This window comes from Terrapene carolina, unplaced genomic scaffold, assembly GCF_002925995.2.
Source record: "Terrapene carolina triunguis isolate 2854851 unplaced genomic scaffold, T_m_triunguis-2.0 Scaffold130, whole genome shotgun sequence".
Lineage (NCBI taxonomy): Eukaryota > Metazoa > Chordata > Testudines > Emydidae > Terrapene > Terrapene triunguis.
The window spans coordinates 33110383-33137312 of record NW_020664481.1 but is presented as its reverse complement, the minus strand read 5'-3'; the positions used below and the strand labels follow the sequence as shown (position 1 = coordinate 33137312).

General features: G+C 44.3%; 3 protein-coding genes across 3 annotated transcripts in view; 1 reads left to right on the top strand and 2 right to left on the bottom strand.

Moving 5' to 3' along the window:
- Positions 1 to 5395, bottom strand: part of VPS35 (VPS35 retromer complex component) — a 46069-nt gene extending 40674 nt beyond the window's left edge. Inside the window, exon 1 of the mRNA XM_024199718.3 lies at positions 5364 to 5395. Coding sequence (XP_024055486.1) covers positions 5364 to 5366 — 3 coding nt within the window. The 5' untranslated portion in view covers positions 5367 to 5395. The remainder of the gene's footprint in view (positions 1 to 5363) is intronic.
- A 264-nt stretch (positions 5396 to 5659) lies between these two features.
- Positions 5660 to 19470, top strand: ORC6 (origin recognition complex subunit 6). Its single transcript, XM_024199717.3, has 7 exons — positions 5660 to 5750; positions 10690 to 10819; positions 11711 to 11874; positions 14934 to 15023; positions 16416 to 16528; positions 17626 to 17700; positions 18660 to 19470. Exons 1-7 carry the CDS (start codon positions 5674 to 5676, stop codon positions 18836 to 18838), a joined length of 828 nt encoding a protein of 275 aa, XP_024055485.2. The 5' UTR covers positions 5660 to 5673; the 3' UTR covers positions 18839 to 19470.
- A 4172-nt stretch (positions 19471 to 23642) lies between these two features.
- Positions 23643 to 26930, bottom strand: part of MYLK3 (myosin light chain kinase 3) — a 31478-nt gene continuing 28190 nt past the window's right edge. Inside the window, exons 12-13 of the mRNA XM_026652902.2 lie at positions 25810 to 25942; positions 23643 to 24200 (exon numbers count right to left, since the gene is read on the bottom strand). Of these exons, the coding sequence (XP_026508687.1) occupies positions 24129 to 24200; positions 25810 to 25942 (205 nt within the window). The 3' untranslated portion in view covers positions 23643 to 24128. The remainder of the gene's footprint in view (positions 24201 to 25809; positions 25943 to 26930) is intronic.

The window sequence follows — 26930 nt, the reverse complement described above, 5'->3', positions numbered from 1 at the left end:
AAAGTATATAAAGGAGGTCTCTGCTGTTTGTTCAGACAATAAACAAAAGACTATAAATTCTGACAAAACTACCCAGAACTTTTGGCATACGAATATTCACCACATTACTTAAACCTCATCAAGAAAGGAATAGCACTGCACAGTCCCAAGACACAATGGAGAAGGATTTTTGAGTTTCTACAATCAACAGGAAGCTGATTAGCTGAATGAAATAAGATTTATGTCTCAGGTTCCACAATATTTTGTGGAAGTCCCTAAAAGATTGTTTATCTACATTTATATCCGGCTACCTTGTGTTGAAATCTACACTGAAATTTGTACTATGCACAAAGACTGACCACAACATAGCAGTCATTTCACAAAAGCAACTGAAGGTGGCTTCAGATTGACTTGACAGATTACAGGATGAACACACCACTGTCAAGTGTGACTGGACATATGGCTGCATAAATTAACAAAGTTTTGGATCACATAAGGACACAGTTCAGAGAAAATATGGAATCTTTCCATTAGTGTATATGATTAATCCCAAACACAAAAGCCATAGGTTGTCCCCAGACAAGGAAGAAGAGGAAGTTACACGGCTAACAGAACATACATAATTCTGAGTTTCTTCCTTCTCTTGCACAGTTTAACATTGCAAAGAGGAATATGCCACATTTTGTTGCATCAAAATGCTGGAAAATTATAGAAGTCTCTATACAGAGCAGCTGAATTCAGAATTACCAGTTTTTAAAAAGACTTACATTTGAACACATTGGAGGAAGGAAACTAACTGGCTGAGTGATAACATTAAGTAAATTGGCTGAAGGACATCACCCTCTACAGGCAGATACAAAAGAATGGTAGGCCTGATTGGTTGGTAGACTGGGATGCTAATTATTTACTCCTGGGGAAATTCTGCACCACAGCATGTGTGCAGAATTCATGTCTACTACAGATTTCTTTGCTTTCTCGCAGAAAAATGACTTTCTGACAGGGAAGCTGCAAGAGCAGTCACACACCACTCCCTAGCAGAGCAGATAAATTGTGTCAGGCACTCGGAGCAGCTGGCAGAGAGAAATCACCACGGGGCTGGGCTAGTCCAGGCTGGGCAGGAGAGGACAGGACTTCCTCTTTCCCTGCAAGGAGTGTCTGGGGCTGTGTCAGACCCACCCCCAGAAACCCTCCCCAGCTGCAGGAAGCTCAGCATCCTCCTCTGCTTCCTGCCCCCATCACTCCTCAACTGTGGAGGAAGGGGGCTGCTCCCCCATCCACCCAAGCCCCATGCAGCTGGACCTCCCCTATCCAGACACCCCTGCCAAGCCTCACCAGGTACATCCAGAACCCCCCTAGCCCTCAATACCCGAACCCCACTCTGCACCTGGAAACCGCCTCCCCCTCCCCCCAACGAGCCTCTGTGCATCCAGATCCCTCCATATCTAGACCCCCCACAGAGCTGCCTGCACCCAGATTGTCCCACACAGAATCTTCTCACCCCACACCTGGATTCCTCCCCCACTGAGCCCTCCACACTTGGATCCTGCCTGGTTGAGACTGCCTGCCCCACAGCTGGTGCACCTGGCACAGAGGAGCAGGGCCCAGAGTGTTTCTGGGGCAAGTCCAGGCCTTGTGCTGTGTCAGGGTCGGGTGCAGCCTCACCATGGAGTCCGGGTCCCGGGGGTGGGGGAGCTTGCAGGGTGATCTCCCACCTTCAGCAAGCCAGTAGCCTGTGCTCTCCACTGCCATGCTGGAACCTCTGCATTTATTTACTGGACAAATAAAACTTGCAGAATTTTAAAATATTGTGCGCAGAATTTTACATGTTTGGCACAGAATGCCCTCAAGAGTAAAATTGTTTTATTTATAGAACTACAACCTTTTCATTTTGGACAATATGTATCTTGTGTGAGGAATGGATTATTACAACGTGAATGATGTAGTACAGTGGTAGGCAACCTATGGCACGTGTGCTGAATGCGGCACATGAGCGGATTTTCAGTGGCACACACACTGACTGGGTCCTGGCCAGAGTCCGGAGGACTCTGCATTTTAATTTGCTTTTAAATGAAGTGTCAAACATTTTAAAAACCTTATTTATTTTATATACAACAATACTTTAGTTATATATTATAGACTTATAGAAAGACACCTTCTAAAAACGTTAAAATGTATTACTGGCACACAAAACCTTAAATTAGAGCGAATAAATGAAGACTCGGCACACCACATCTGAAAGGTTGCCGACCCCTGATGTAGTATATGTCCGATGTTAAATTAAACAGGAAGAACATGGTCATCCCCACCACCACCTATTCCCATTCTCCCCCACACCCTCACCCCCAGAAGAGTTTTTTTCAGATGCAGGAGAGGAGGAGGAATCACAACAGCCAGGTATAGGATAGATACAGATTTTAAAATGAAACACTTAAAAAACAACAACAAAACCAGCTACTGCTCTACACTTTCCATAAACTTAATATTTTAAAGTTTGTAAGACGAAAATTTCTCTTCTGAACAGACTGTAAAGTTCACGGATCTTCATAAAGTGCATAAGTTAAAGCAACTTACTAGATTTTTTTTTTTTTAAAGAAAAATCTGCATCTGTGTAGCAGCTTTCAGCACTACACAAAATAAAAGTGAGGTTACAAGTCCCCATAAAAAGGGATTTGCAACACCAATTTTTGTAAATCTTATTACGTCAGCGTTACCTGGCTGGGCACGCAAGTCAGTAAATGGTAAAGTAGGGTTACATGTGTAACTCCAACTTTGCTCCTTTCGAAGGCCTGGTCAACATCTAAAAACTTAAGGTCAACCTACACCACTCGGGCCTCTGGAAAATTTCATGCCCTGTGAGACAGTTACGTCAACCTAACCACCAGAGTAGATGCCGCTAGGTCAATGGTTCTTCCATCGACGCAGCTTCTGCCTCTCCAGGAGAGGGGGGTGATTTACTACAGCAATGATCAACCCCTTCTGTCACTGTAGTGTCTACACTACAGCAGCATAGCTGCAGCTGTAGTACCTGTGGTGCAGACAAATCCTAATAACGCATTTTCAGCTAGTCTCCAGATGATCATGTACTGTTCCTCAAGTACAAAACACATTTTTCTACAGCCTGACTAGGTAGCTAAATTCCCTGTAAGCTCCGCAGCCGTGCAGCACGCTTCTTAGCGCCGCGCAAGTGCTCAGGAAACCCGCCCAGGGACCTGCCACAGCCAGGGGAGGGGCGTCCCTCCCCCGTCCCAAACCTAGCCCACCCCCCAACCCCCCCCCCCCCCCCCCCCCCAACTCTGCCACAGCCGGGGAACCGGGACCAGCCGGTTCGCGCCTACCCCAGCCCTAAGGATGTGACATAGGTCACAACTCTGTGCTGATTGGGCCACAGGTTGAGAACCACTGGTTTAAGCCAATCTCTATTAGGGACCTTAAAGGGGAGAAGATTATCCCTATCTGCTCACTGCAGAGTTCTTACACCTTCCTCTGAAGCCTCTGGTGTCAGGTGGCCACTATTAAAGATAGGATACTTGACTGGATGAACATCAGATTTGACCTAGTATGGCATTTCCTAGGCACTATATATATATAGCAAAGGTTGGAGAAAGTTATGTGATCATTTAGTTAACGACTACCACAATGTATTCGTAGAGGAACAGAGATAAGGCTACTCATTGAACTTTTATCTTGTCATTGCCTGACTTGAATGCTTAGCCACACAACCCAAGTCCTCTTAGCATGTTTCAAATGAAATGTCCCCACACACCTTGATAGGTTTGCAATAGAGAGTCCCTGCCCTGCATATCTTAGGAAGTCTGTGGGAGTCCTTTTTCTCCTGCAAAGTTTCAGAGCTATGCAGCTTTTACTTTATAAGATGTTCAGCGAATAAGACAAGATCTTTGCCTCATTCACTGCACACTATCACTAGTTTTTTCATTCCATAGCTAAGTTAGTCAACACCTGAATGTGCAGTGCTGCCTTCCTAACTGCACACGTTACAAGCTTAGCAATAATACACAATGCAAAACACACTGAACATATACAATTTTAAGAATATCACAACTTTCAAGTCAAAACTTTAAGTATTCCACTGAAAATAAGACGCTACCCAATGAGTGCTCTCTCCATGCCAAATTTCAGGTTTGTCTCCCCAGCCATTTCAACAGTAGGACTGTTCGAAAACAAGAACAAACCTATCAAAATATTTTCAATGTCCATGCGCTCCAATTAGCGAACTGTTTTTGTTCAAACTACCCAAAAGAAAATTCAATTTTAGTCAGAGACCCAGATTGGAAATGATCAGCCTGAAAGATAAAAACTATGGAATGTTATGAGTGACTGTAGACAGCACATTGGAATGGGGACACTAATTCTATCCTAACTGTAGCTTTGATATTACTAATGCTTTTACTGTGCCACTCCTGCTATTGGCAAACCGCACTTAAAGTTTAACCACAAAAGCATTGTTAAGGCACCGCTATGATAAAATACATACATCCCATGTATATTCAAATATTTTGTTGTGAAATTCAATGATACCTAGATATTTCTCTACTAGTGGATTAACAGTTATAATTTGCACCAACAACTCACATTTTAGTCAAGAATCTCTGAGAGGTTTATAAGCATAAAATAAGCCCAGGAAGGAAGGCAAACATTCTTCTGCCCATTTCACAGACAGGCAGACAAAAAAGTCACGGGCCAGATTTTCTCCTCAAAATATCAGCATCAACGCCAGCCACTGCATTTTCAAGAGAGTCACTGCAGAGCCACAACAACATAACCGAGGACGGAACTGGACCGGACCCAGTAGCACCAAACTAAAGGAATTTCAGCCTTAACCAAAAAAAAAAAAAAAAAAACAAACTGGGGATTTTTCCACCTCAAAATATAAACAAGCTCTCAGCCTCCACAGAAGTGGATTCACAGTCATCTGCTACAGTCTGTGTAGAGCACTGGAGAAGGGAAGGAACAGTGACACGATCGCAGAGGTGGGTGGGTTTTAAAGCTAGACTTTGCTGGGTTTGCCAAGCACTGGTGGCCTGAGCACGGATAATGTTTTACTGCACTGGTTCATGCCCAGGGCACGCTAGCACAGCCCGCCCAGGCACAGGAACCGCCCCGACCCCACTCCTCCGGCCCAGACCCCTCTAGGGCAAGAGGGGGAACGCGGACGAGGCTGCCTCTCTCCCACCCCGGAGCCAGGGCCTTGGACGGTTCGACGCCTGCCCCTCACCCCAGCGCAGCAAGGCCAACCGCCTCCCCCCGCCCCCGGGCCCATGCAGGGCTGCAGCCCCCGCCCGCCTCCAGCCGCAGGCTAGGGCAGCCCGCGGCCTACCCGAGCCACAAGCCGCCCAGTCTCTAGCCCGCAGGCCAGCCCCACTCACCATGATCGCTCCAAGCCCGCGGCCAGCACCAGCCCAGACAGCGTCTCCCTGTCATGTGACTCCACGGCCTCCTCGAAGCGCCGCCTCCCCCCAACAGCGACTCCTCTTCATTGGCCGACTCCAAGGAAGTCAAGGTGTCAAGGCTGATTGGGTCTAGTGAGCCACGATTGAAGCACGGGGTAGCCAATGAGTTTCAGGAATACTCCCGGCCAAGGTGGTGGCTCACGTCACGCCTGCCAGTAGCTTACGTCACGCACCGAGGACAGGAACGAGCGGGCGGAAGGGGCGGGGCCAGCTGTGGCGCGCGGGGATGCGGCCCATGGAGGAGGCCGGAGTGATCCAGCGGCTGGCGCCCAAGCTGGGCATCGCTGCGCCCGGAGTGCTCAGGTAGCGGGCGCGGCGCCGGACCCGCCCCCGGGAGCCGCCTGGTGTCCTAGGCGGGAGTGGGGGCCCGGATCCCGCCGCCCCAGTCGTCTCCTGCCCTGGGGGCGAGGGGTGGGTTAGCGCTGCGCCCCGGAGGTGGCGGGGTGGGGATGATGGGTGGCAGGATCCCTGTGCGACGGGACGCACCTTGGGACCGACGGGAGCCGTGCGAGCATCTCTTTCCTGTTAAATAATAGCGGGGAGGATCGCCCGGCGCGTTTACATTGTAATTAGGCGTGGCAGGATTCGATTTGTATTTATCGCTTCAGCAATCGCAGTTTTATTTATAGGCGTCTTTTTTGTTTGTTTTTGTCAATTTAGATTGTCTCAGTTGCACAAAATTATGGGGTTTTAATCTTGTTTTAGATTATTTAAATTTTCACAGTTGCAGGAAATTATGCTGGGGTCAGACAATCACTTAATGGCAGTAGAAGTTGATGCAAAAAGTTAAAGCTTGGTAACCATTGAAACACAAATTGTCAGCATCAGGTGTTAAAATATACACAGTAAATGTCATTAAATCAAACTTAAGTTCTCAAGCAGCATTTTTCATATGCCATCTGTAAATTTTGATTGTTGATGGAAATTTGTTGCGTCAGTTTGTATGTGTACAGTGCAATGAGAGTGGATTTTTACTTAGAAAAAAGAAAAATATTTTTATCCACCCTGAGTGAAATCAATGTTTACTAATAAAAATGTAATCCTTCCAAGCCCAACTTTAATACCTAGCTTTTAAATAGCAGTTTTCATTAGTAGATCTCAAAGTACTTTATAAAGATCAATAGCTCCATTTTACAGATGGAGGAACTAAAGCAGCGTAATTTACACATGTGCACACAGAGGCTAAGCTGGAATAGAATCCAGATAGAATCCAGGCCCAGTCCAGGGCCCTATTCTCTAGGCCATTCCCAGAAAGCTCCTTGTGCAGAGACGCTATTCCTGGATACGTCACTTTATTCCAGATTAATTAGTGTTCTCAAAGTGCACCAATTATTCTGGAGTAGTGTGTCCACACAGGAAGCTATTCTGGTCAATTTCCCTATGTAAAGAAGTCCTAGTTCTTTGCTGTTATGGTTGCAAAAAAACCATAACCTGGATGTAACTATATGGTGTACAACATAAATAATGCAGCAAAGAGTCCTGTGGCACCTTATAGACCAGGGGTCTCAAACTCAAATGACCACAAGAGCCACCTGAGGACTAGTGCATTGGCCCGAGGGCCGCATCACTGACACCCCTCCTCGCTGGCCTGGCCCCGCCCCCACTCCACCCCTTCCATGAGGTCCCGCCCCTGCCCCGTCTCTTCTCCCCCTCCTCCCCCGAGCGTGCTCCTCCCCCCTCCCTCCTGGAAAGTGCTAAACATTATACAGAGCATACAGATCACTGCTGCTCCTACAACAAGTCATTTCCAAGCGGTTTTAATAAAATATATACACTCAGTAATGCACCTCATTCAAAGGACAAAACATGCACTTAGTTAGATTTACTTCTGTTAAAGACCCCCCACTGCACTGGGCTGCACCACCACTCCACCACTGCTCTGCCTCTTCCAGGGGTGGCAGGTTTGTAGAAATTTTGGTGGTGCCCAGAACGTGCCCCCCCAAACTCCACCCCCACCTGCCTAAGGCTCTGGGAGGGAGTTTGGGTGGGGGTGGGGGTCTGGGGTGCAGACTCTGGGATGGAGTTTGGGTGCTGCGTGAAGGCTCCGGCCTGGGGCAGGGGGTGGGGGTGCAGGCTCTGGGATGGAGTTTGAAGTTAGGAGGGGGTGCAGAGGTGAGGCCGGGGGACACTCGTGGGAGGTGCGTGGGGGCGGCAGGCGGGGCCGGGGGAGAGACCCGGCCCCAAACATTGGGGAGCAGGGAGCTTAGCTGCCACATAAAATAACGGGGGAGGGGTGAAGGGAGTTTGGCTGTGACTGGAAGTAACTGGGGGGGTGGGCCTGGGGAGCTTGGCGGGCCGCAGGGAAGAACTCCGGGGGCCGCGTCTTTGAGACCCCTGTTATAGACTAATAGACGTATTGGAGCATGAGCTTTCGTGGGTGAATACCCACTTCTTCGGATGCATGCATCCAGATCCAGACTAACACGGCTATCCCTTTGATACTTAACATAAATAATGTCGTCTGACTGAGTTTGTAGGGAGCCTGACATTTATAGCTCTGATGTGTCAACTGCCCTATTTATTTCAGTGGGTGCTAACTCAGATACTAATAACTAATTAACAATGTTGAAATTTAAAATATCTCACTGTTCAGAATGTGTAAGAATGAGGAGGAAGTATGCTACTGTTAGAGCCGTACCTTGGGTAGGACGAATCGGGGTTACCACTCCAGGCCACACACTTCGGGGGGCCCTGCAGGCTGGTGCGATTGGCTGGCACAGTTGGTCCCGGAAGACCCGGTGCAGTGAGTTCCCCACCCCCGGCCGGAGCCCTGAACCGCCGTGGTAATATGGCCAACAATATCTCCGCGGTAGGCGCCGGCAGCTGCCAGCAGCAGCAGGCGGCCCAGCACCTGGCCGGATCCATCCTGCCGACCCAGCCGCCGATGCAGTGGGGCCCCCAAGCTTGGGTGTGGGGGCTGATTTGCAGTGGAGCTGGAACATTTTTAATAGTGGGGGTGCTGAAAGCCAGCCCCCTTACCCCTGTCCACCCCCACCCCGCCCCCAGCGCATGGGGCCAGCAGCCGGGATCCTGGGGGTGCTGCAGCACCCACAGCACCCTCCACACCCCTAGTTCCCGTGCCTATGCTGATTTGTCCTGGGCCCCACACCCCCCTAGGGATGGCCCTGGCTACTGTGATGATAAACACAGTTTAGGATATGTCTACACTTAAACAGCCACAAAATCTCATCCATCCACTCATATAAGAGACCACTAGCCTCTGGCTGAGTTACTGAAGTCCTCAAATCATGTTACAGAGAATCCACCATTTACACTAGTTTAAACCTGCAAGTGACCCATGCCCCATGCAGCAGAGAAAGGCAAAAAAAAAAAAACCCCAGGGTCTCTGCCAATCTGACCCTGGGGGAAAATTCCTTCCTGACCCCAAATGTGGCGATCAGTTAGACCCTGAGCATGTAGGCAAGACCCAGCTAGATACCGGTGGAAGAATGCTTGCTACCAAGTTTTAAAGAAAGTCATACTGATGAAAGTCACTGGCTAAGCATGTGGAATGGGAGTTTATTGAAGTTCTAAACCAACTTTTGACAGCTGTAGTCTCTGTTTTCTTCATTTCAGTTTATTGAACTAGTTCAGTTCAATGATGAGTTCATTGAAAGTTAAGAAACCAATTGGGAATTAGAAAAGCTTGTTTTCTTTTCCAATCTATGAATAAAAACAAGGTGGGAGGATCAGATCTTCTAGTTCTAAAATCTTGAAGGACATAGTGACCGGAAACAATCAATTTAATTAATTAACTACAGATAATTCTTCCTTTGTTTAATAAATAAGTTTTCAATGCAAAACAGTTTTGATAAAAAAAAAATGTCTGGTGTCCCGAATATTTAAGGTAGTTTTATTTAATAAAAACATTTAAAATGCTGGTTTTGTGAATATTTAATTGTTTTGAATTTCCATCCAAATAGAACTTGACACAATCACAAGTAAAAATATAACACCTAGTAAATAAGAAATGCATCATTTTCTAACATAATAAATGTAAAAATTAAGAACCTGAATAAATGTAAATTAAATAAAAGTTAAGCTATATAATTGCTTAAATAAATGTGTATAGATATAGTGAATCCTCCTGGTTAGCAAAAAGAAGTACCAAATTTAACGTGAAGGCTGTATTTAGTTGCAAATCAACATGTTTTAATGGTTACCAACCAATGAGAATCAACTTTCTTTAGGAAAATAACTAAAGTACAAATATGATTTTAAAATGTGTGATTTAAATCAATCCATTGTGGCAGGGCTCCGTGTGAGGGCAGGAAGGAGTATGCTTGTGGCAAGCCTGTTGCAGTATTGAGACCACATCAGTTAAAACACTTGCAAGCAGATCTATGCTAGGATTCCTGCCACTGCTAAGCCTCACCTATAATAGCAATAGCGGGACACCTTGCTGCAGAAAAGCATAGAGAAGGCCCTTGGCCTAAATGATTCTTCCCATTATCCACTTTAACTCTGCTGCCTTTTTAAAATCTCTTATAGGGATGACTAGTCTCTTATCACTGGCCTACTCACAGACTTGAACTGAAATAATTAAATTGGTTTTAATTCGCACCTTAAATTAAATTTAATTTGAAATGAGATAGTTCATGCATAGACTGGCCCTGAAATAACTAGAGGTGTGAATTATAACAGATTTAGTTACTTCTAGACTAGTCTGTTCCGCCCCCTCCACCCCACCCCCTTGCCTGAAACGAAAGGTTGTCTTCCTTAGATTACGCCAGCTGGTAGAGTTAGAATAAAGATGAGTTTTTACTATAAGCTTAATTATCACGAGGGTGCTCAGTGTTCTGCATGTGTGTAATGGTTATTATAGTTAAATCAAAATAAATATATATGTGCATCCCCCTGTAACATTTGAACATCACTAAGACCTATAACTAAATCTAATCTCTTAACTTCTCTCCAGTGCCTAATCCAGGGAAAGGGGTAAATTACTTTTAACACTATTCAAAATTACTTTGAATTCCTTTTAACTAAGATTTGACTGACATTTCAGTAGGCTACAACACGCTACAGTGCATACACAGTTATGCAAACCAGCCTGCCAGTGCTTCCAGACATATTTCATTGATCGCCCATTTATCTTAATCTTCTTTTATCTTGATTTAAAGCAGCCAGTCCTGGGTACGTGTGTTTGAATTCTTGCAGATGTAAATGCCACCAATCTGTAACCTCAGTGGTATTAACGAATGGCATTTTGTGTGTGTGCTCACGTGGGGATATTTTACAGAAAAGCAGAAGAATATCTGCGACTGTCCCAGGTGAAGTGCACAGGCTTATTGGCTCAGATGACAGCAACAAGCAATGCGGTGATGTGCCTGGACCTAGCAGCTGGCTATATGCAACACCCAGTGGACAAAGTAGGATACAATACGTGACATGGTTCTTTGTTCTTCCTAATGCTTACCAACTCCAATAAAACTTGTACTGTTTAGTGTATATGATGAGGCAGCAAGGAAAGACTAGTAAATTCCCATTTCCTCACATTATGGACCAGTCTGCAATTGGGTCCTTCCAACAATCCAGTGCTATTCCAGTTTTCATCAGAGGTTACCAATGGAGAATTGGAGACTAGAGTCTCCATTACATTCTGGTGTGAATTGACTTCTACTACCCCTGACTGAGGGTTCCTGAAGGGTGGTAAACAGTAAGCCAGCGTGCCCCTTTATTGTGAGAAGTGATGCAAGGGGGCTCTTAAAGCTACCAAAAGGAAGCAATGGCTTTATGTATGTCCCTCTGCCTCCTGCAAGCCTGTGGATGCCTGTTTGCAGGACTGCCAGGCAAGACCATTGTCCCCACCATCACCCAAAAAAAAAAAGAGAGACAGAAGACATAGCTGATTGTCCATATAATCTTTTGTAGATTCCTCCTCCATACATGGGAGAGGTTTCCATTGCCTAGATTCCCATGAGAAGCACTGACCCTTCATACAAATGAGCCTGGTGTCTTAGCTCTCTAAAAGGCAATTAAAAGGGCCAAATCATTTTCCAAACTGCAGCACCAGTGTAACTATCTGAAGGTAACTCTGCATTGAAACGTGTGTTGTTCCTTTGCCATTGTGTATTTTTTCCTCTTCATAGGGCAGCCTCACGTGTGTAACAGATCTAACCAAACAGTGAGCAAACAACAACAAAACTATTCAAAACAAAAATAGAAGATGGATTGATTAACCTATTCTATTTAGATGGGTTAAGTTCCAGAAGGGAAATTCTGCTCACACATAAGGTTTTGTTTTGTTTTGTTTTTCAAAGAGCTACTTAGTTAAACTCTCCGGTTTGAACAAGAGGACTTACCAGAGCTGTATGAAGTCTTTTGAGTGTTTGCTAGGTTTGAACTCCAATCTGGGAATCCGAGATTTGGCTGTACAGTTCTGCTGCACCGAGGCAGTGAACACCGCTTCAAAAATATTACAAAGGTAGGGCACATAACCTTTTATGGCCATCATTTTATTATCCATTTCTATTAAGAAATGGAAATGCTTTCTTTGTTTTTAAATAAGACTGCTCTTTAAGTATGAAAAGTCTGATTTTTCAGAGGTACTGAGCACCTGCAGCTCCCATTGACTTCAGGGAATGTTGAGTGGTCAGCACCTCTGAAAATTAGACCACTTATTTAGGAACCCATGTTTGAAAAATGTAGACCATTTGGGAATAGACTGCAGGACTCCTGACTCCCAGTCCAATTTCCTATCCACAGCCCCACACTTCCTCTCATTTAACCCTACCTGTAGCCCTTTCTCAGTCAACCTTGCAGTTCCAGGAGATATATACAAATATGAAAGAAACCACATGTCTAGAGAAATGTATCCATTCCAACATGAATCCTACATTTTCTTGATAAAAACTGTTGAATAAGAAAACTTCACAAAGTTGCGAGTCCTTTCACATAAAACCCTCTCCTCTGTGTAATATCCGCTTTAACAAAAGCAATTTTTAACTGGAAATTATAAAAAATAACAGCAACAAATGGAAGAAAGGGGAAGCCAGTAGTAATGGCTATCAATCAGAAGATAGAACTGTAGAAAATTGGTCAAGGAAGCAAAGGGACATAAGGAGACATCTATGGCCAGCAGACTTAAAGGCCATAAGAAGGGGAGGTTTTCAAGTAGGAACAAAAAGAATTCTGACAGTGGGATTAGTTCATTGCTAAATGGAAATGGTAGAATTATCAATAATAATGCAGAAAAGACAGAAGCATTCAATAAATATTTGGTCTGTATTTGGGGGGGAAACAGATGATGTAGTCATATCTTCTTCTTACCATATGTGCAACATGCCAACGTTTAACATCTTCCTAAGGTACTAGTGGAATAGAAAGTTTTATCATATGGTATGACAAAGGGAGCGTGGATCAGTGTTCATGTCGCACTCCCCATCAGTGCCCGGCCCAGGCCAGGGAAGCTAACGATTCAACTAGCAGACCAAATTCTTGGCCACCAATGGTGGCATGTGACAAGGATTCATCACCAAATTTGGTCCACTGATTGGACCACACACCATTTTGTTTAAAAAAAACTGAGAACAAAGCATAATTAACATGTCACACTTTAAATGGATTAAAAGCTGGCTAACTGATAGGTTTCAAAATGTAATTGTAAACAGGGAAATATCATTGAGTAGGTGTGTTTTTAGTGGGTCCCACAGGGATCTGTTCTTCACTCTATGCTATTTAACATTTTTATTAATGGCCTGGAAGAAAACAAAATCATCACTGATAAAGTATGCAGATGAGATGACACAAATTGAGGTAATGTTAAGGAAGTGGACAGGTCAGTAATACAGAGCAATCTGGATCGCTTGGAAAACAGGATGCAAGCACATTATGCATTTTAATAAGGCTAAATGTAAATGTAGACATCTAGGAACAAAGTAGGCCATACATACATGATGGGGACTGTATCCTGGGAAGTAGTGATGCTGAAAAGGACAGGGGGTTGTGGTGGATAATCATCTGAACCTGAGCTCCCAGTGTGACACTGTGGCCAAAAGGGCTAATTCAGTCCTTGGATGCTTAAATGGGAATGTCAAGTACGAATAGAGAGGATATTTTACTTCTGTATTTGCCAGTGGTATAGATGCTACTGTCCAGTTCTAGTGCCCACAATTCAAGAAAGATGTTGAAAACTTGGAGAGAGTTCAAAGAGGGCCACAAGAATGAGTGAAGATTAGAAAACCTGCCTTCTAGTGACCGGCACAAGGAACTCAATCTACTTATCTTAACAAAAGAAGGTTAAGGATTGTCTTGATGACAGTCTATTAGCACCTACATGGGGAACAAATATTTAATAATGAGCTCATCCATCTAGCAGAGAAAGACATAGGACAGGGGTTCTCAAACTGGGGGTCAGGACCCCTCAGGGGGTGGCGAGGTTATTACATAGGGGGTTGCAAGCTGTCAGTCCTCACTCCAATCCCGCTTTGCATCCAGCATTTATAATGGTGTTAATATATTAAAAAGTGTTTTTAATTTATAAGCGGGGGAGTCACACTCAGAGGCTTGCTATGTGAAAGGAGTCACCAGTACAAAAATTTGAGAACCACTGACATAGCATAATCCAGAGGCTGGAAGTTGAAGCTAAACAAATTTAGTCTGGAAATAAGGCATAATTTTTTAACTGAGATAATTAACGATCTACACAATTTATCAAGGGTCATAGCAACTTTTAAATCAGATTGGATGTTTTCCTAAAAGATCTGCTCTAGGAATTATTTTGGGGAAGTTTTATGGGCTGCGTAACAGGAGATCAGACTAGATGATCATACTGATCCCTTTGGGCCTTAGAAGCTATGAATCCTGGGCTGCAAAGAACAGTCTTCACTTATGTAGCGGACACTCTTCATGGCTGCATCATATTTAAAGATTAAGGCTATTGAAACTTACCTATAGATGTTTCCTTGTATAAAAAGTACACCTGTCAGTCTGACAACTATAGATTGAAATAAATGGTCTGTTGGCTGTTTCATAATACTCAGAGAATGAAATTCACCTCTGTGCTGAGGGCTCACAAAGCCTTCTGCCATGCTTAAACCCTATATCAAGGGGTTACTGGGGATTAAATGGTTAAAAGAGCTATGGGCAGACCCTCTGCACTGGGATGAATTGAATTCAAAGTGGCTTATCACATTTTTTAGAGATAGTTTATAGATATTAAGTACTAGGTTCCATTGAGTGTGGTGAGTAGGTAGAATAGAGACTGTGCTGACTCCACCTTGTCCCCTCTGCCTGATTTCTTGATCTAAAATAAATATCACACCTCCACCCCCCACCCCCTATCTCAGGAAGTGCTGCCATCCCTTTCCCGTCTTTGCCTCTTTCTTCTGTTCTCAGGCAGGAGTAGAAAATGCTTGTGCCTGGCTGAGACAAAGAACGAAGCAATCTTGTACCAGGTCTTTGTTCAACTCCAAAGTAATCAACTTCACAAGCTTTGTTTAGAAGCAAACTGGCTGTGTAATAAACAATGTTGCTCTCTTTTAGGTATGAATCCAGTCTCTCTGAAATGCAGCAGATGGATCTTGATTTATCAAAACCCTTGTTCACAACAGCAGCATTGTTCACAGCCTGCAGGTATGCTCTTCATACAATTACATGCTGGGTGAGATTCCCCATTATTCTAACAGCGAGAGCACAAAATCACATTCTTGGATTTTCCCCCAACTCAGGCATGCTGTACATGATAATGAAAGATTTCACAAGTGTGAAATAGCTGTTACAGTGCAAACAGCTGCTCCAGGTTCCAGAATTCCTTAATATCCTAAAGGACCGTTAGGTGGTTAAATGTATCTTGTAGCACTACTCTCAGAACCCCAGATAGTCTTGACAGCCTGCTGAGGCTAATGTCTTCCTTGCAGTGAAGTATTCAGCCTAGAACTAGATTGTGTTTTGCCTCGGAGAAAGAAAACATTAAATCAAACACTTAGTCTAGTAGCCCAAAGGCAAATCACATGATTTTATAAATATTGCCACTGGTACTTAAAGTATTATGGATGGATGATTCTATAGTGTGAGAGTCATCTGAAGATCATCTGTTGGGTGTGTTTGACCTTCCATCAAACCTTTCTCCCAAACCAACATAAGAATCTTACTAGTTAATATCTTGCATTTGGTGGGAAGATTGTTTCTGTTTGCCAAGATGTACTAGAGTGTATTTGAGTTGGTCATATAGCAGACAAAGATGTCTGTGGAATGTGCAGTGGTAATGAGACGATGTCTTGCATTCAAATTGGGAGCCATTGCAGAAAGGCTAAAGACTGACAAGCTCCAAATAGTCATCTGTTTCTCTGCCTCCCCCACCCCGCAGGCAATCTTGCCTTTGAGACATGGAGCCCTCTAAAGAGAGAGCTGTAACAGCCTGCAAGTTAGTGTCCAGCAGACAATGACTCAGGAAAACCCACATGGACTTTTACTGTACATGAATCTTCCCCCAAGCTAAGAGTTATACATGTTAGAAATCTTATGAACCAGTCTGGCTTTAGGGGTGCTGTACAGTTCATCAGATGAGCTTTAAAAATGAGCACCTGTCTACTGGGGTGAAAGTCCCATTTGGCTCATTGCAGGAGTAGGATTGTTTACTGTCCTGGCCAAATTACAATTTGTAGAACTACTTTCTTTCTATTTAAATTTCCCCTTGTGATTTCAACAAGGTGTGAAATTTTTCACTTCCTGTTCCAAATTGTTACATGCTGTTAGGATTAATTGATCATCACAGCTTCCCTGTAAGGCAGATGGGTATGGCTCATCTCCTTTTTTACAGACGGAAAAACTGAGGCAGGAAGGAAGTCTCTTGAGCAAGGTCACAAAGTGAGTCAGTAGCCAAGTTGGATATGAATTCTGGAATTCCAGGCCCCAGCCTTCTGCTTATTCTCCAAGGCAGCGCTGCCTATAAATGCATTGATCGACCTGAGTTATGTATGTCTGAATGTTGCTTCCTTCAGAAAATAAACTAACTTCCGATTTTAGGTGCTTGAAACTAAAAGTGGATAAGAAGAAAATGGTGGATACCTCTGGGGTGAAGAAGGCAATATTCGATCGGCTCTGCAGCCAGCTGGAGACAATTGGCCAGCAGATCAGCAGTAAGTGTTCAGCACTTGCAGTCTCATGCTCTGGAACGCAGGTGATGTAGCCATGCCGTTGGGTCCCACAGAGCAACATCCTTCTCTCTCTGCACCCTTTCTGAGGGCGATCTCCTTTGCTCCTATAATTTTCAACTGTTCTTTTTGTGCCAGCCTGTCTGTCCACTCCTAATTTGTCTTGTTCAGTCCACTTTCTGATCACTGCCTGTCTCGTTCCTCAGGGATGTCATGTCAGTCTGTCATCTAACTCACATAACACAGGAACTATCTCTGACTCCTCTCTTGTGCTTGCCCCACACATGGGAGCAATACAAAACTTACGGCTCTTCCTCTGCAATATGTCAAGTTCTGGCCTTTTCTTTACCGCCACACAGCTAAAACCCTCTTCTAGGTCCTGCCCTCCTTCTGCCTTTAGTAGTGCAGCTGCCACCTCTGACTGACTCTCCTGTAGTCCCACTCCATTTCGTACAGTGCAGCTGCCAAGATCATCTTCCATACGTGTCACGGAGCCCCTGTTAGAATCCCTCTGTCTCGTCCTTCTCCAGTCACCAAGTCAATGTCCTCACCTTCCTTGTACAACTCTGCCCCATCACGATTTGTGCACTTTTTCCTCGTACTCCACCCTTGGCACCCTCAGCCCCCATCCCCTGTCATTGCATCTCCTACCATAATGCTCATCATGCAGAGAATGTCCCACCTGAACTTATCCATAAAGCCATTGCTCTCTCCTCCTTGAAAACCCCTTCAAGGCCCACCTCTGTTGCTGCTCCTACAAGAAATTAGCCCATTGCTGAAACAGGGATTGTTGCTGCCATCTTCAACTGGGAAGTTTGCCAGGGAAGACACTGTTCTGGTCTGTGTGGCTTGCACCCAGCACATTGCAGGTGCTACTGTAGTAGAAATACAAAACTGAGGTGCTGGAGAAATGAGAAGCAAGAGAGAGTCCTGCCAGAGATATCAGCAAGGTAGAGGGAAGTGTGTGGGGGGGGAGTGGGGGGAGTCCTAAGTAAAGCATGAATGTGAATCATTAGGTGCCCTAGTACCCCAATGACTGTCCAAAATTAAATAAATAAAAGCAGCTTTCTCTTCTTTAAAAGGAGACTGTGCTTCACTGACTCCTCAGCCAACCCAAAGCCAGAAGACCTTGCTTGAATGCATTGAAAAGGAAGAGAGTAAGTTGTCTCTTAATTGTGAAATTAAGCTTTGATCTTCTGCTGTTGCCTAATAATGCTTTAGCTAGATAACTTTGTTATAGCTCAGTATGTCTTGAGGCTGTTCTCAACAACCCACTCCCTTCCATATGGCCAGATGTTGGAAACGCTAAGAGAGTCTAGTGCAGTGGGGCACGACCCCTCTGCAGCAATGGAGGGGGGACACGGACCACAGGCGCCAGCTTTCTCCGGGCCCCAAGGGTGCTCAACACTCAGCTCCACCCCAGGCCCCACCTCCACCCACCCTCTTCCCCTAAGCGCGCCCCACCTCTTCCCATCCCCACTCCACCCCAGGCCTGCCCCCACTCCAGCTCTTCCCGCCCAGTTCTGCCCCTTCCCCGCTCCTCCCACTCCGTGCCCCCTGCACGCTATGAAACAGCTGATTGCGGCGGGCGGGAGGGGGAGGTTGGGGGGGGTCAATCCACAGGGTCGCCAGCTAATGGGAGGCGCTGGCGGTGGAGGGGGAAAGCTGGCTGCTGGTGAGTGCTAAGCTCCTATTAATTTTTTTTCCGCGGGTGCTCCAACCCTGGAGTACCCACAGAGTCAGCGCCTGTGGCGCGGACAGATTCCATTACTGGGGAGGTGGGGGGGGGCACAAGAGGAAAAGTTTGGGCATTGCTGGCCTAGTGGAAGCACCATTACGTTTTTGTGGAGCAAGTCTAGTGGAACTAGGGTAGCCTTTTCCACTCAAACAAAAAGATAAATAAGTGAAGATCATAGTGTTAAACAAAACTACAGCTTGATTATTATTTTCTTTTAAATATTTGATGGTAGTCTTTGTGTGCATGAAATAGACTGGTATGTGTACATTCCAGGGGTCTGAGACTCAGTATTAGGCACTCTTTAGGCAAAATATTATAAATGATAGAGAGCGTTTCCTGAAAGTTTTGTTTTTGTTTCCCCCCCCCCCCCCCCCGTAGATCATGAAGATGAAGTTGAGACCCCTCGCAAGCGGCAGAAAAGTGAAACCGAAGCAAAACAAGATTATGAAGAATGGAAAAAGAGAATCCTGGAAAATGCTGCTAAGGCAAAAATGGGCCAATGTCTGACTTCAGTCTCTGGAGTGCCACCGAGCAATGTCACTACCTCTGGTTTGTAATTTTAAATCCCCCTTCACACTAGTGCAACTTAGTAGCATGTGAATTTATGGATGGTAACCAGCCATTCTTATTTATTTGACTGGCAAGATTTTAAATTGTTAAAGCCTCTCATTTTACTAAGTGGGACCAGCATTATGGTGACACACTATTACTACACAGTTGACCCAAGTTTGAAAGTTGACCCTGTGATGCCTCCCCCTCGGACCAGTGCAGACCTCAGCTCTAGGACATGGAGTAGCCTTGCTACTTTTAAGCAACAAACAGGCCAAATAATGGTGCAGTATTAAGTAACCTCTGAGAAGGTTGCACACTCTTGTGTTCCGAACTGAAGCTTCAGTCATGGTTACTAAGGTCTATGGAAAGGTCCATCCATGAGGAAACCACTTGTGTCATCGGCAAAACAAAAGTGAGGAATTCAGACTGTTAAAACTTTTTTATAGCCATAATATCTGATTAAATAAATTTTCTACTGTGTATGTGGGACCTAAATGTTTTTAGAGAGCAATAAAGATTCTTTTTCCTATATCTGGATCTTTAGTTTAAGAATTTGCATATGGTCCTAGGGTTGCTTCGGTGACCTCTTATCACTTTTATTGTATAAATACCATCAGGATCAAAATCTAAATGGGTTTAAAGAAACTTTCTGTACTTACTTAAAATGTTTCTTTACGTCCAGTAATAAGGTCTACAGATCTGTGATAAGAGGTACTTCAGTCTGCTTGCAGCTTGGGAACAGAATCAAATCTGCCAGTCAGTGGCAGCAGGAGAATGCCCCATCCTCTGACGTTGCCTCCACTTGACTACTTCCACAGCCAGCATAATTCATTTTTTTCCTCCTACGTTAGATTAACTATACTTTGATGGAAAAGCACAAGTTTATCCTATGGCAGAGCCTGGGGTTAACTTCTAACAGAATAAACCCGAATCTTTGGATGTCACTTTCCATCTCTGCTCTGGGTGATATGTTTTTCTCCAGGGTGAGCTGGATCTGACTGGACTCTGTTTCTCAAAGAAAGGACTCTTTCAGGTAAGCCAGAACATTTCCTATTCATTGGGCTAAAATACAGTGGGATTTTCACAACTGTGTGCCTCCACTGTTGGAAAAAAGATCATTATCTATTTACATTGAAAATGAGGTTTATGGAAAAGTTGTGAAGACTACTTGTCTGCAGTAAAAGTACAAACCTGGGTCTCATCTGAGGAAGCTAACTGAATAAACTCATCTGCATAAAGATAGTAATCATACTTCCTGTCCATTCGTGTGGACGTCGTGATGACACCTACCATGGGAGTGCTGCACCAAGCAGGAACAGGTTCCAAGGCTGCGCTCTCTACACGCGTGGGGCTGGAATCACTGTAGTTGCCCTCAGGAAGTGCAGAATGTCAGGGTTTGTACAAAACTTCATTTTGTGAACATGCTGAGAAGACTATAGTGCTTGGATGCTAATACACCTCAGAGGGTTGGGCATTCCTCTGCTGTCACTGACTGATAGGTGTGGTTCTGCACTCAGGTTGAAGTAGCCATTGTAACAGAGCTGTGGAAATTAGTACAATAAAGTGAACTCCTATGTTTGTCTCCTCTCCGCACCCCATATTTCCACACCATGCCCTGGTATAAAGGACACGACTAGCCTGTTACAATATAATGCATATATGAAATTAAAGTGAGAGGCCCATCTCCAAGGTTAACGAGTAGAGATACGGTGCAGAATCTCGCCCTTCAGAGCCAAAGCATGGAATTTACAGAGGCAGGGTAGGTAATCCTGCGTTAAGCCACCTTTGGGTCATCCCACTACAAGGCTGCTCTGGGCCCCCAGCATAATTAAAAGAGCCTTGTGCACCGTCTGAGGTATGGCACCCTCACTCCCACTGCCTGCCAGGAATGGCAGTAGGGCAGAGGGTACAGCCCCACCCCACCAGTACATTGACACCTGTGAAGCAGGTTCCTGGGGGAGCTTTTGGCCTGCACCAGGGGAGTCCTCCCAAAGCTGGGAATTGGGACTTTTAGGGCCATGGCTATGGAAAGGGGCCAGACTATCACCCTAAATCTCTTTTAATCCACTGCTTCATTTGTACGGGGCTGTGGTACAAAAGTCCTCTCTGATGTAATAAGGATGAAACCAAAAGGGTTCTATAGAAACTGCTGGGTTGTTTTTTTTTTTAATAAATTGAAAGAGTTCTGCAGAGAGGTTGTGGGGGAGGGGAGTTGTGAAAGCCTGGCCTGCTACCATCTACGGGATGGATATTCTGAAGGGACTTTCATGTTAAGAATTAAGGTCTGAGCCTAAAGTAGGCAACTGAAAAAACTAAACATCAAGGAACAGGGTGCAGCCTGCAGTCAGCCTAAAACATATATCATGAATAAGGCTACGTTTTAGTCACGGGTATTTTTAGTAAAAGTCAGACAGGTCACGGGCAGTAAACAAAAATTCACTGCCTGTGACCTGTCCATGACTTTTACTATATACCCCTAATTAAAACTTGGGTTGGGGGCTGCAGGTGCTTGTGTGGGGCGGTGGTCTGGGGGTGCCGTGGGTGCTGAGGGAGGTGGCTCGGGACCCCGATGGTGCTGGGATGGGGGGGAGTTGGCGAGGCTGGCAGGGGCTCCCTACCCTGCTCTGCGTGTCCTGCAGCTCCTAGGCAGTGGAGGGGCCAGGGGGCTCCGCGCGTTGCTTCCACCACAAGCACTGGCTGCGCAGTTCCCGGCCAATGGGCGCAGCGGAGGTGGGGCCTGTGAGCATGGACAGCTCGCAAAGCCCCTTGGCCCCTCTGCCTAGGAACTGCAGGGCCACGCCAGTGGGCGCCGGGGACCCTCCCATACCCCGAGGTAAGCATCCCCCCACCCCTCTGCCCCTAGCCCTGAGCTCCCTCCCACACACCCAAACTGCTGCTGCTGGCCCAGGGCCAGCACCAGCCACTGCAGTAGTCACGGAGGTCATGGGAGGTCACGGATGCCGTGACTTCTGTGACAGACTCGCAGCCTTAAGCATGAATAAGTAAGGGCATCCATCCATTATCCATTTACAAAGACAAGGTAATGAAGAAGAGATAGCATGGCATCTGACCAGCTTCTTAAGAGAGAAGTTTGCTTATCTCTCTCTTCTCTTCACCCACTCTACTCCACCCCGTTTTACAAAATTTAAGAGTGAACGTGGAAGCATTCCTCCCGGTCAACTTACATTTGTTTTGGGGTTGGTTCAAGTTAAAATTTTAATAAGTTGATTCAGGAAGAGGCCAGACAAATGCTGAAGAGCAGGGCAAACACGGAGCAGTCTCAACTCACTAAGAATAGCTGTAAAATGAGATTCCAGAATTTTTTTCTAAATCAGATTTCATAATATCGAAGGAGGGTCCACACTCTGGGAGAAAGTCAGTTATAAAGGGCTCACCAATGCTACCTTTACATTAGACTGATTACTGTATTTCAGACTCGAGAGAAATAGGCCAGTTACATTTTTACTGAGATTTATTAGTGTTAATTTCGTAACTAGGCATACTAACAATAACTATTTACCATGCAATGTCACTGGGGAGGGGAAATGTGAACAAGCTTGGGCCTTCATGGAAGGTGATCCCTTGTCAAGATTTTTTCATGTAACTTTTGTTGCCCTCTGACATAATGCCAAAAGTGCTGTACAAGTCCAGTCCATCTGGAAGTGAAGGGAGACGTTCTAGAACTGAAAAGCTAGACAAGCTTAACATTAAACCAGTGTAAGCAATTTTTAAGGTCTTGATGAGGGCTGGTAGCAACAACCACCTTAGGCAATTGAAGGGCTATGAGTTAATGGGAGTAAAATAGTGATTTGATTAGGCTTAATGTGCAGTCTTAAGCTGCTACTGTTAGTGATAAATTATTTTAATCAGCTCACATAGAGTGGTGCAGCCTCTAGGTTAGCCACAAAGGAAACAGCATGCCAGCCACCTCTACAAAAGTGCCTGATAAACATTAAGGAAACGCAATTGATACTGGGCTTATGTTATATGGGGTGCCTCCAGCTTTATAAGCCTCAGGAAAAAAATCTTTGGTTCTTGAAATTAACCTTTTTCTTCACAATACTAATTTACTTTTGTTTTTAAACAATCAGAAAAAGGGCAACAGTTCCCATGTGACTGAAACAGAGTCAAAGGCTGGCAATTCACTGATTCTCCTCCCCCACCCCACCATCCCCAGCAGCTGAACAGAAACAAAAACCAGTTCATCTGTTACAAAGCAGTAGCTTTTCTGTTACACTTCATGGCATTTGGTAGAAGTGTTGAACTCAAATATCAGCTTAGAAAACTCACAGCTACAGAAAAGCATTGATATGTTTAAAATGTACCCCCTGAAACTCACACCCAGAGGGGAGAATAAAAGAACCTCTGTTCCTGGGGAGGAGGTGACACCTAACTGCACAGTATTGCATCCACCAGATTGTCATCCCAATTGTTTTTTATTTGTGGCAGTTGAACCTAGATTCATGCCAACCTAAAGAGCTATTTAATCAGTTTGACCCATTATAAATATAGAGCAGTAGGGGACAATCTGTCTTAACTTGTGCCAGGTTTTAAATGTCTCTGAAAGCAGTAGGTTTTGTTTTAGAGGATAATGTGGAAGACACTTTTTCTTTCTACTCTGACTAATTGCCATGCATTATTGTGATGCTTCTGTGCAAAAAAAAAAAAAAAAATGGGGGGGGGGGTGAAGGGGAAGAAAAAATAAAAACCTTTTTAGAAGAAATGTAGAAAAACTGCATTTCTCAACCTCAGTTTTGTCCCTGGGTATTTTGCTTTAAGTAAAAGTTATCTTTGGGGAAACTATAGCACTATTATCCCTCCAAATCTATCACCACTGTGGCAATGCCCTAAAAGTGATAGTACAGCATCTCATTAAGATAGAAAGTCTTAAGGTATCCCACTGCTGCTGACCAGGTGCTTGCTGCTATACTCCACCCTTTGGATTTATATAAATAATCAAAGACTTCCAAACGAAATGGGTCTCACTCAAGGAATTTAGCTGCTAATTATGAGCATATCATCATAGCTATAAGTGGAGTTATATCAGGAATATTTATGTATCACTATGTCCAGTAGCTGAGAGCTTGTAAAACAGAACTATGGAAACCCCTGTTTTATAAAGATTAGTAAAATTCATTCTATGTTGTTGTGCTCTGAGACAGTTCTGGTATCTAAACACACACATGATACATAACATGAGGATGGCAGAAGTGGTGGGGGAAGAGAGAGAAACATCCAGTCCTTTTCTCTCTGCTTCATCTCTAGCTCTAATGCCTATAGCTCTTCCACAGCAGCTTATGCAAGGTTGACAGACATGCTCGGAAACCTTCTCAGCCGATTGGCAGCAGCTACCACGTAGAAATGTTTCTGTGAACGAAACAGAAAAACCTAAATGTGAGCATAACTGAGCCAAAGCATACTTTGCAATTAACACTGATGTTTTTCAATAAGGGACTCTGAATAGTAAGTGCAGATTGTTTCTAGCTCCCAGACCTCTGCACTGAATACTACACAGAACAGCCTTCTGTTGTGTCACTCCCATATTGATTACACATTGAAGAAAGGGTAATGTAACTATGTCAACTGAAAAGTGGTAGGAGTGGAAGGTTCATGAAGTTTTTGAGGTACATTTGTAGGCTTAGTGAAATTGGAGGAACTAATCAGCATCAGTTTTCACATCTTCTGTTGCACCTGTCAGTCTTGGGAAAGCCAGCTAGCTCTAAGTACACCTCCATTCTTCTGTAGCTCCTAATTAAATCAGGGTTACATTTAAAATAACACAGTCCCCTTCCTCACAGGAGAGTCTTGTAAATAAACTGTCATAGGAACAGCCATAATGGATTAAATAGGTTAATCTCCTGTCTCTGGATAATAGCCAGCGTGTTACCAACTCACAGGCAACAGACATTAATTATAACACTTTAGGGACCCAAGGTGTCAGCATGATCAAAGGAAAAGGAGCTATCTATGATTAGTGTAATGTTAACAATGCTAGAAGAGTGACACTTGAATCCTCTCCATTGGGAATCATGAAATGCTTTGTACTAGAGAATACTCTTTGTGGCTGTAAAAGAGTGTTTATACAATGAACAAAAGGCTGTATGCATCTGTTAGCAAATGTGTAATAAAATAGCTTGGGATGAAGACATTTTTAAAATGCAACAAGTAGCAGTAATTCTGGAGTTTGGGCAAGTAAACGAAGTTTAGTCTTCAGGGTCTAACTCATTAGCAAGGTTTTGCTACTCTCACCAGTGTGTAAAAACTGAGTTGGAGTTCATCCTCTTCCTATAGGTTAAATCTTCCAGGGTTGTTGTGTCCCTCCTTTGCAGAGTATGATTATTGATCACCTTTTATGGAAATTCCTACATATTTACTGAGAATGGTTCAAGAATTAGCAAGAGATTATCAGTGGTCCTGAAAGTATGTAATTTTCCATCTGGCTGGATCGTGACACAAGAAGGTCAAGTAATTTTCCCAAGGTTGTACAGTGAACGAGGGACTCAGAATGGATTTGAATTCAGATTTTGCTTGGACCTAGACCTTTGCGATGAATACTACACAAAATAGCCTTCTGTTGTATCATTCCAATATTTCCTATACATTGAAGACAGGCTAATGCAACTATATCAACTGAAAAGTAACTGCTTTTGCTTGGAAGGTTACACATTTAACATAAAATAAACAGTGTCTGAAGCCTTTGAATCCCTGGAATTTTACAACTAATTTTTTTGAAACACCAATAAGAAATAAGAGTAAAAATTTAGAAACAAAGTATCTAAACTCAGAGATGCCGTGACTTAAAAGAGCAAGTGAACACTCAAATCTATAACTGCAAATATAATTACCAAATTCATATTGCAAGGAAGATCTCCATGTTTAGAAGAGGACTATGACAAAGAAGGAATACGGGCCCTGCCTGCATTGAACTAGTACAATCACTCTTCTTTGGAAATAATGACAGACTTCGTCTATTTACCTTCCATTTTCTATGAGCCATGTAACTCCGTAGCAGCAACTGGGACTTCAGGCAAAGCTTGGATTTCTTGGCTTTGCCAGGCAGATCATTTAGCCACTCGTGTTTCAGACACTGTGCTGCGCTCATCCTGCAACTAGAAAATAAAATTTGTGAAGGGCTGTGCTGTAAATGTTGCTACCACTATTGCGATTTACACAGAATCTCCTTGTCTGCTTGCAGTGGAATGGTTCAGCAGCTCTTCGCTGATACCACGTGTGAAAGGCTATTTTTTCTAAATGAAAATAAAAGTAAAGTAAAAGGCCCTTTATAGCTGCCAGGTATCTCAGCGCAGAGAGCCTGCATGAAGACCAATTCTCACTCCTACCCTCCAGGTGGATCTACGTGGTGCTTAGAGGTTTTTTAGGTTCTTCTGCACTTGGATTTATGCCTGAGTATTGTGTAGCCTTGTTGCTCTATTATTTGGATGTGATTTTGGAATGGGAATGGTAGAACACATGGCATTTATGTAGGACTGTGCCAAGAGCATCAAAGAACACAGAGATATTAACTTGTGGTGTTATGTAGTCCATCTCCCCTGACAATGCAAGAGCATTCCCTTCTGTATATTTAAGGAGGATCACAGATGCCCACAAAAGTCAATTAACACTAATGAGAGCATCCATGTGTAAACAAAAGGTATGGCTTTCAAGTATTCCTCCTGCAGCTGGCTGGAAACTTACAGGTTCTGTTTCAGATTCAACTAGCCGCACACAGCTTGTCTTTGGGTTCAGTACTTTGGAGATGTGACAGCCAAAAGGCTGATTTATAACTGAAACAATTTAATTGTAATAAAAATAACTACAGTATGTAGACAATCAACAAGGTGCTCAATAGGAGATCATTTCCATGAGCCTTCGAAAACACATGGAGTACAAGAAAATCCTGGATCTTTTCTTTTTGGGGCTCCTTTGTGCAATTATTTTTTTTTAATTTGAACTTGCCTTTGAACTTCAATGTGAAAAGATAGGGCTAAGTCCTGCCTTTGGCTCCTGCCACTCAAGGAAAAAGGTGTCAACAGAACTGATGGTTAGCAGCCTTGTGCATAATGTGAGCAGCCAGCCAGAATCCCTCCTGGTGAACAG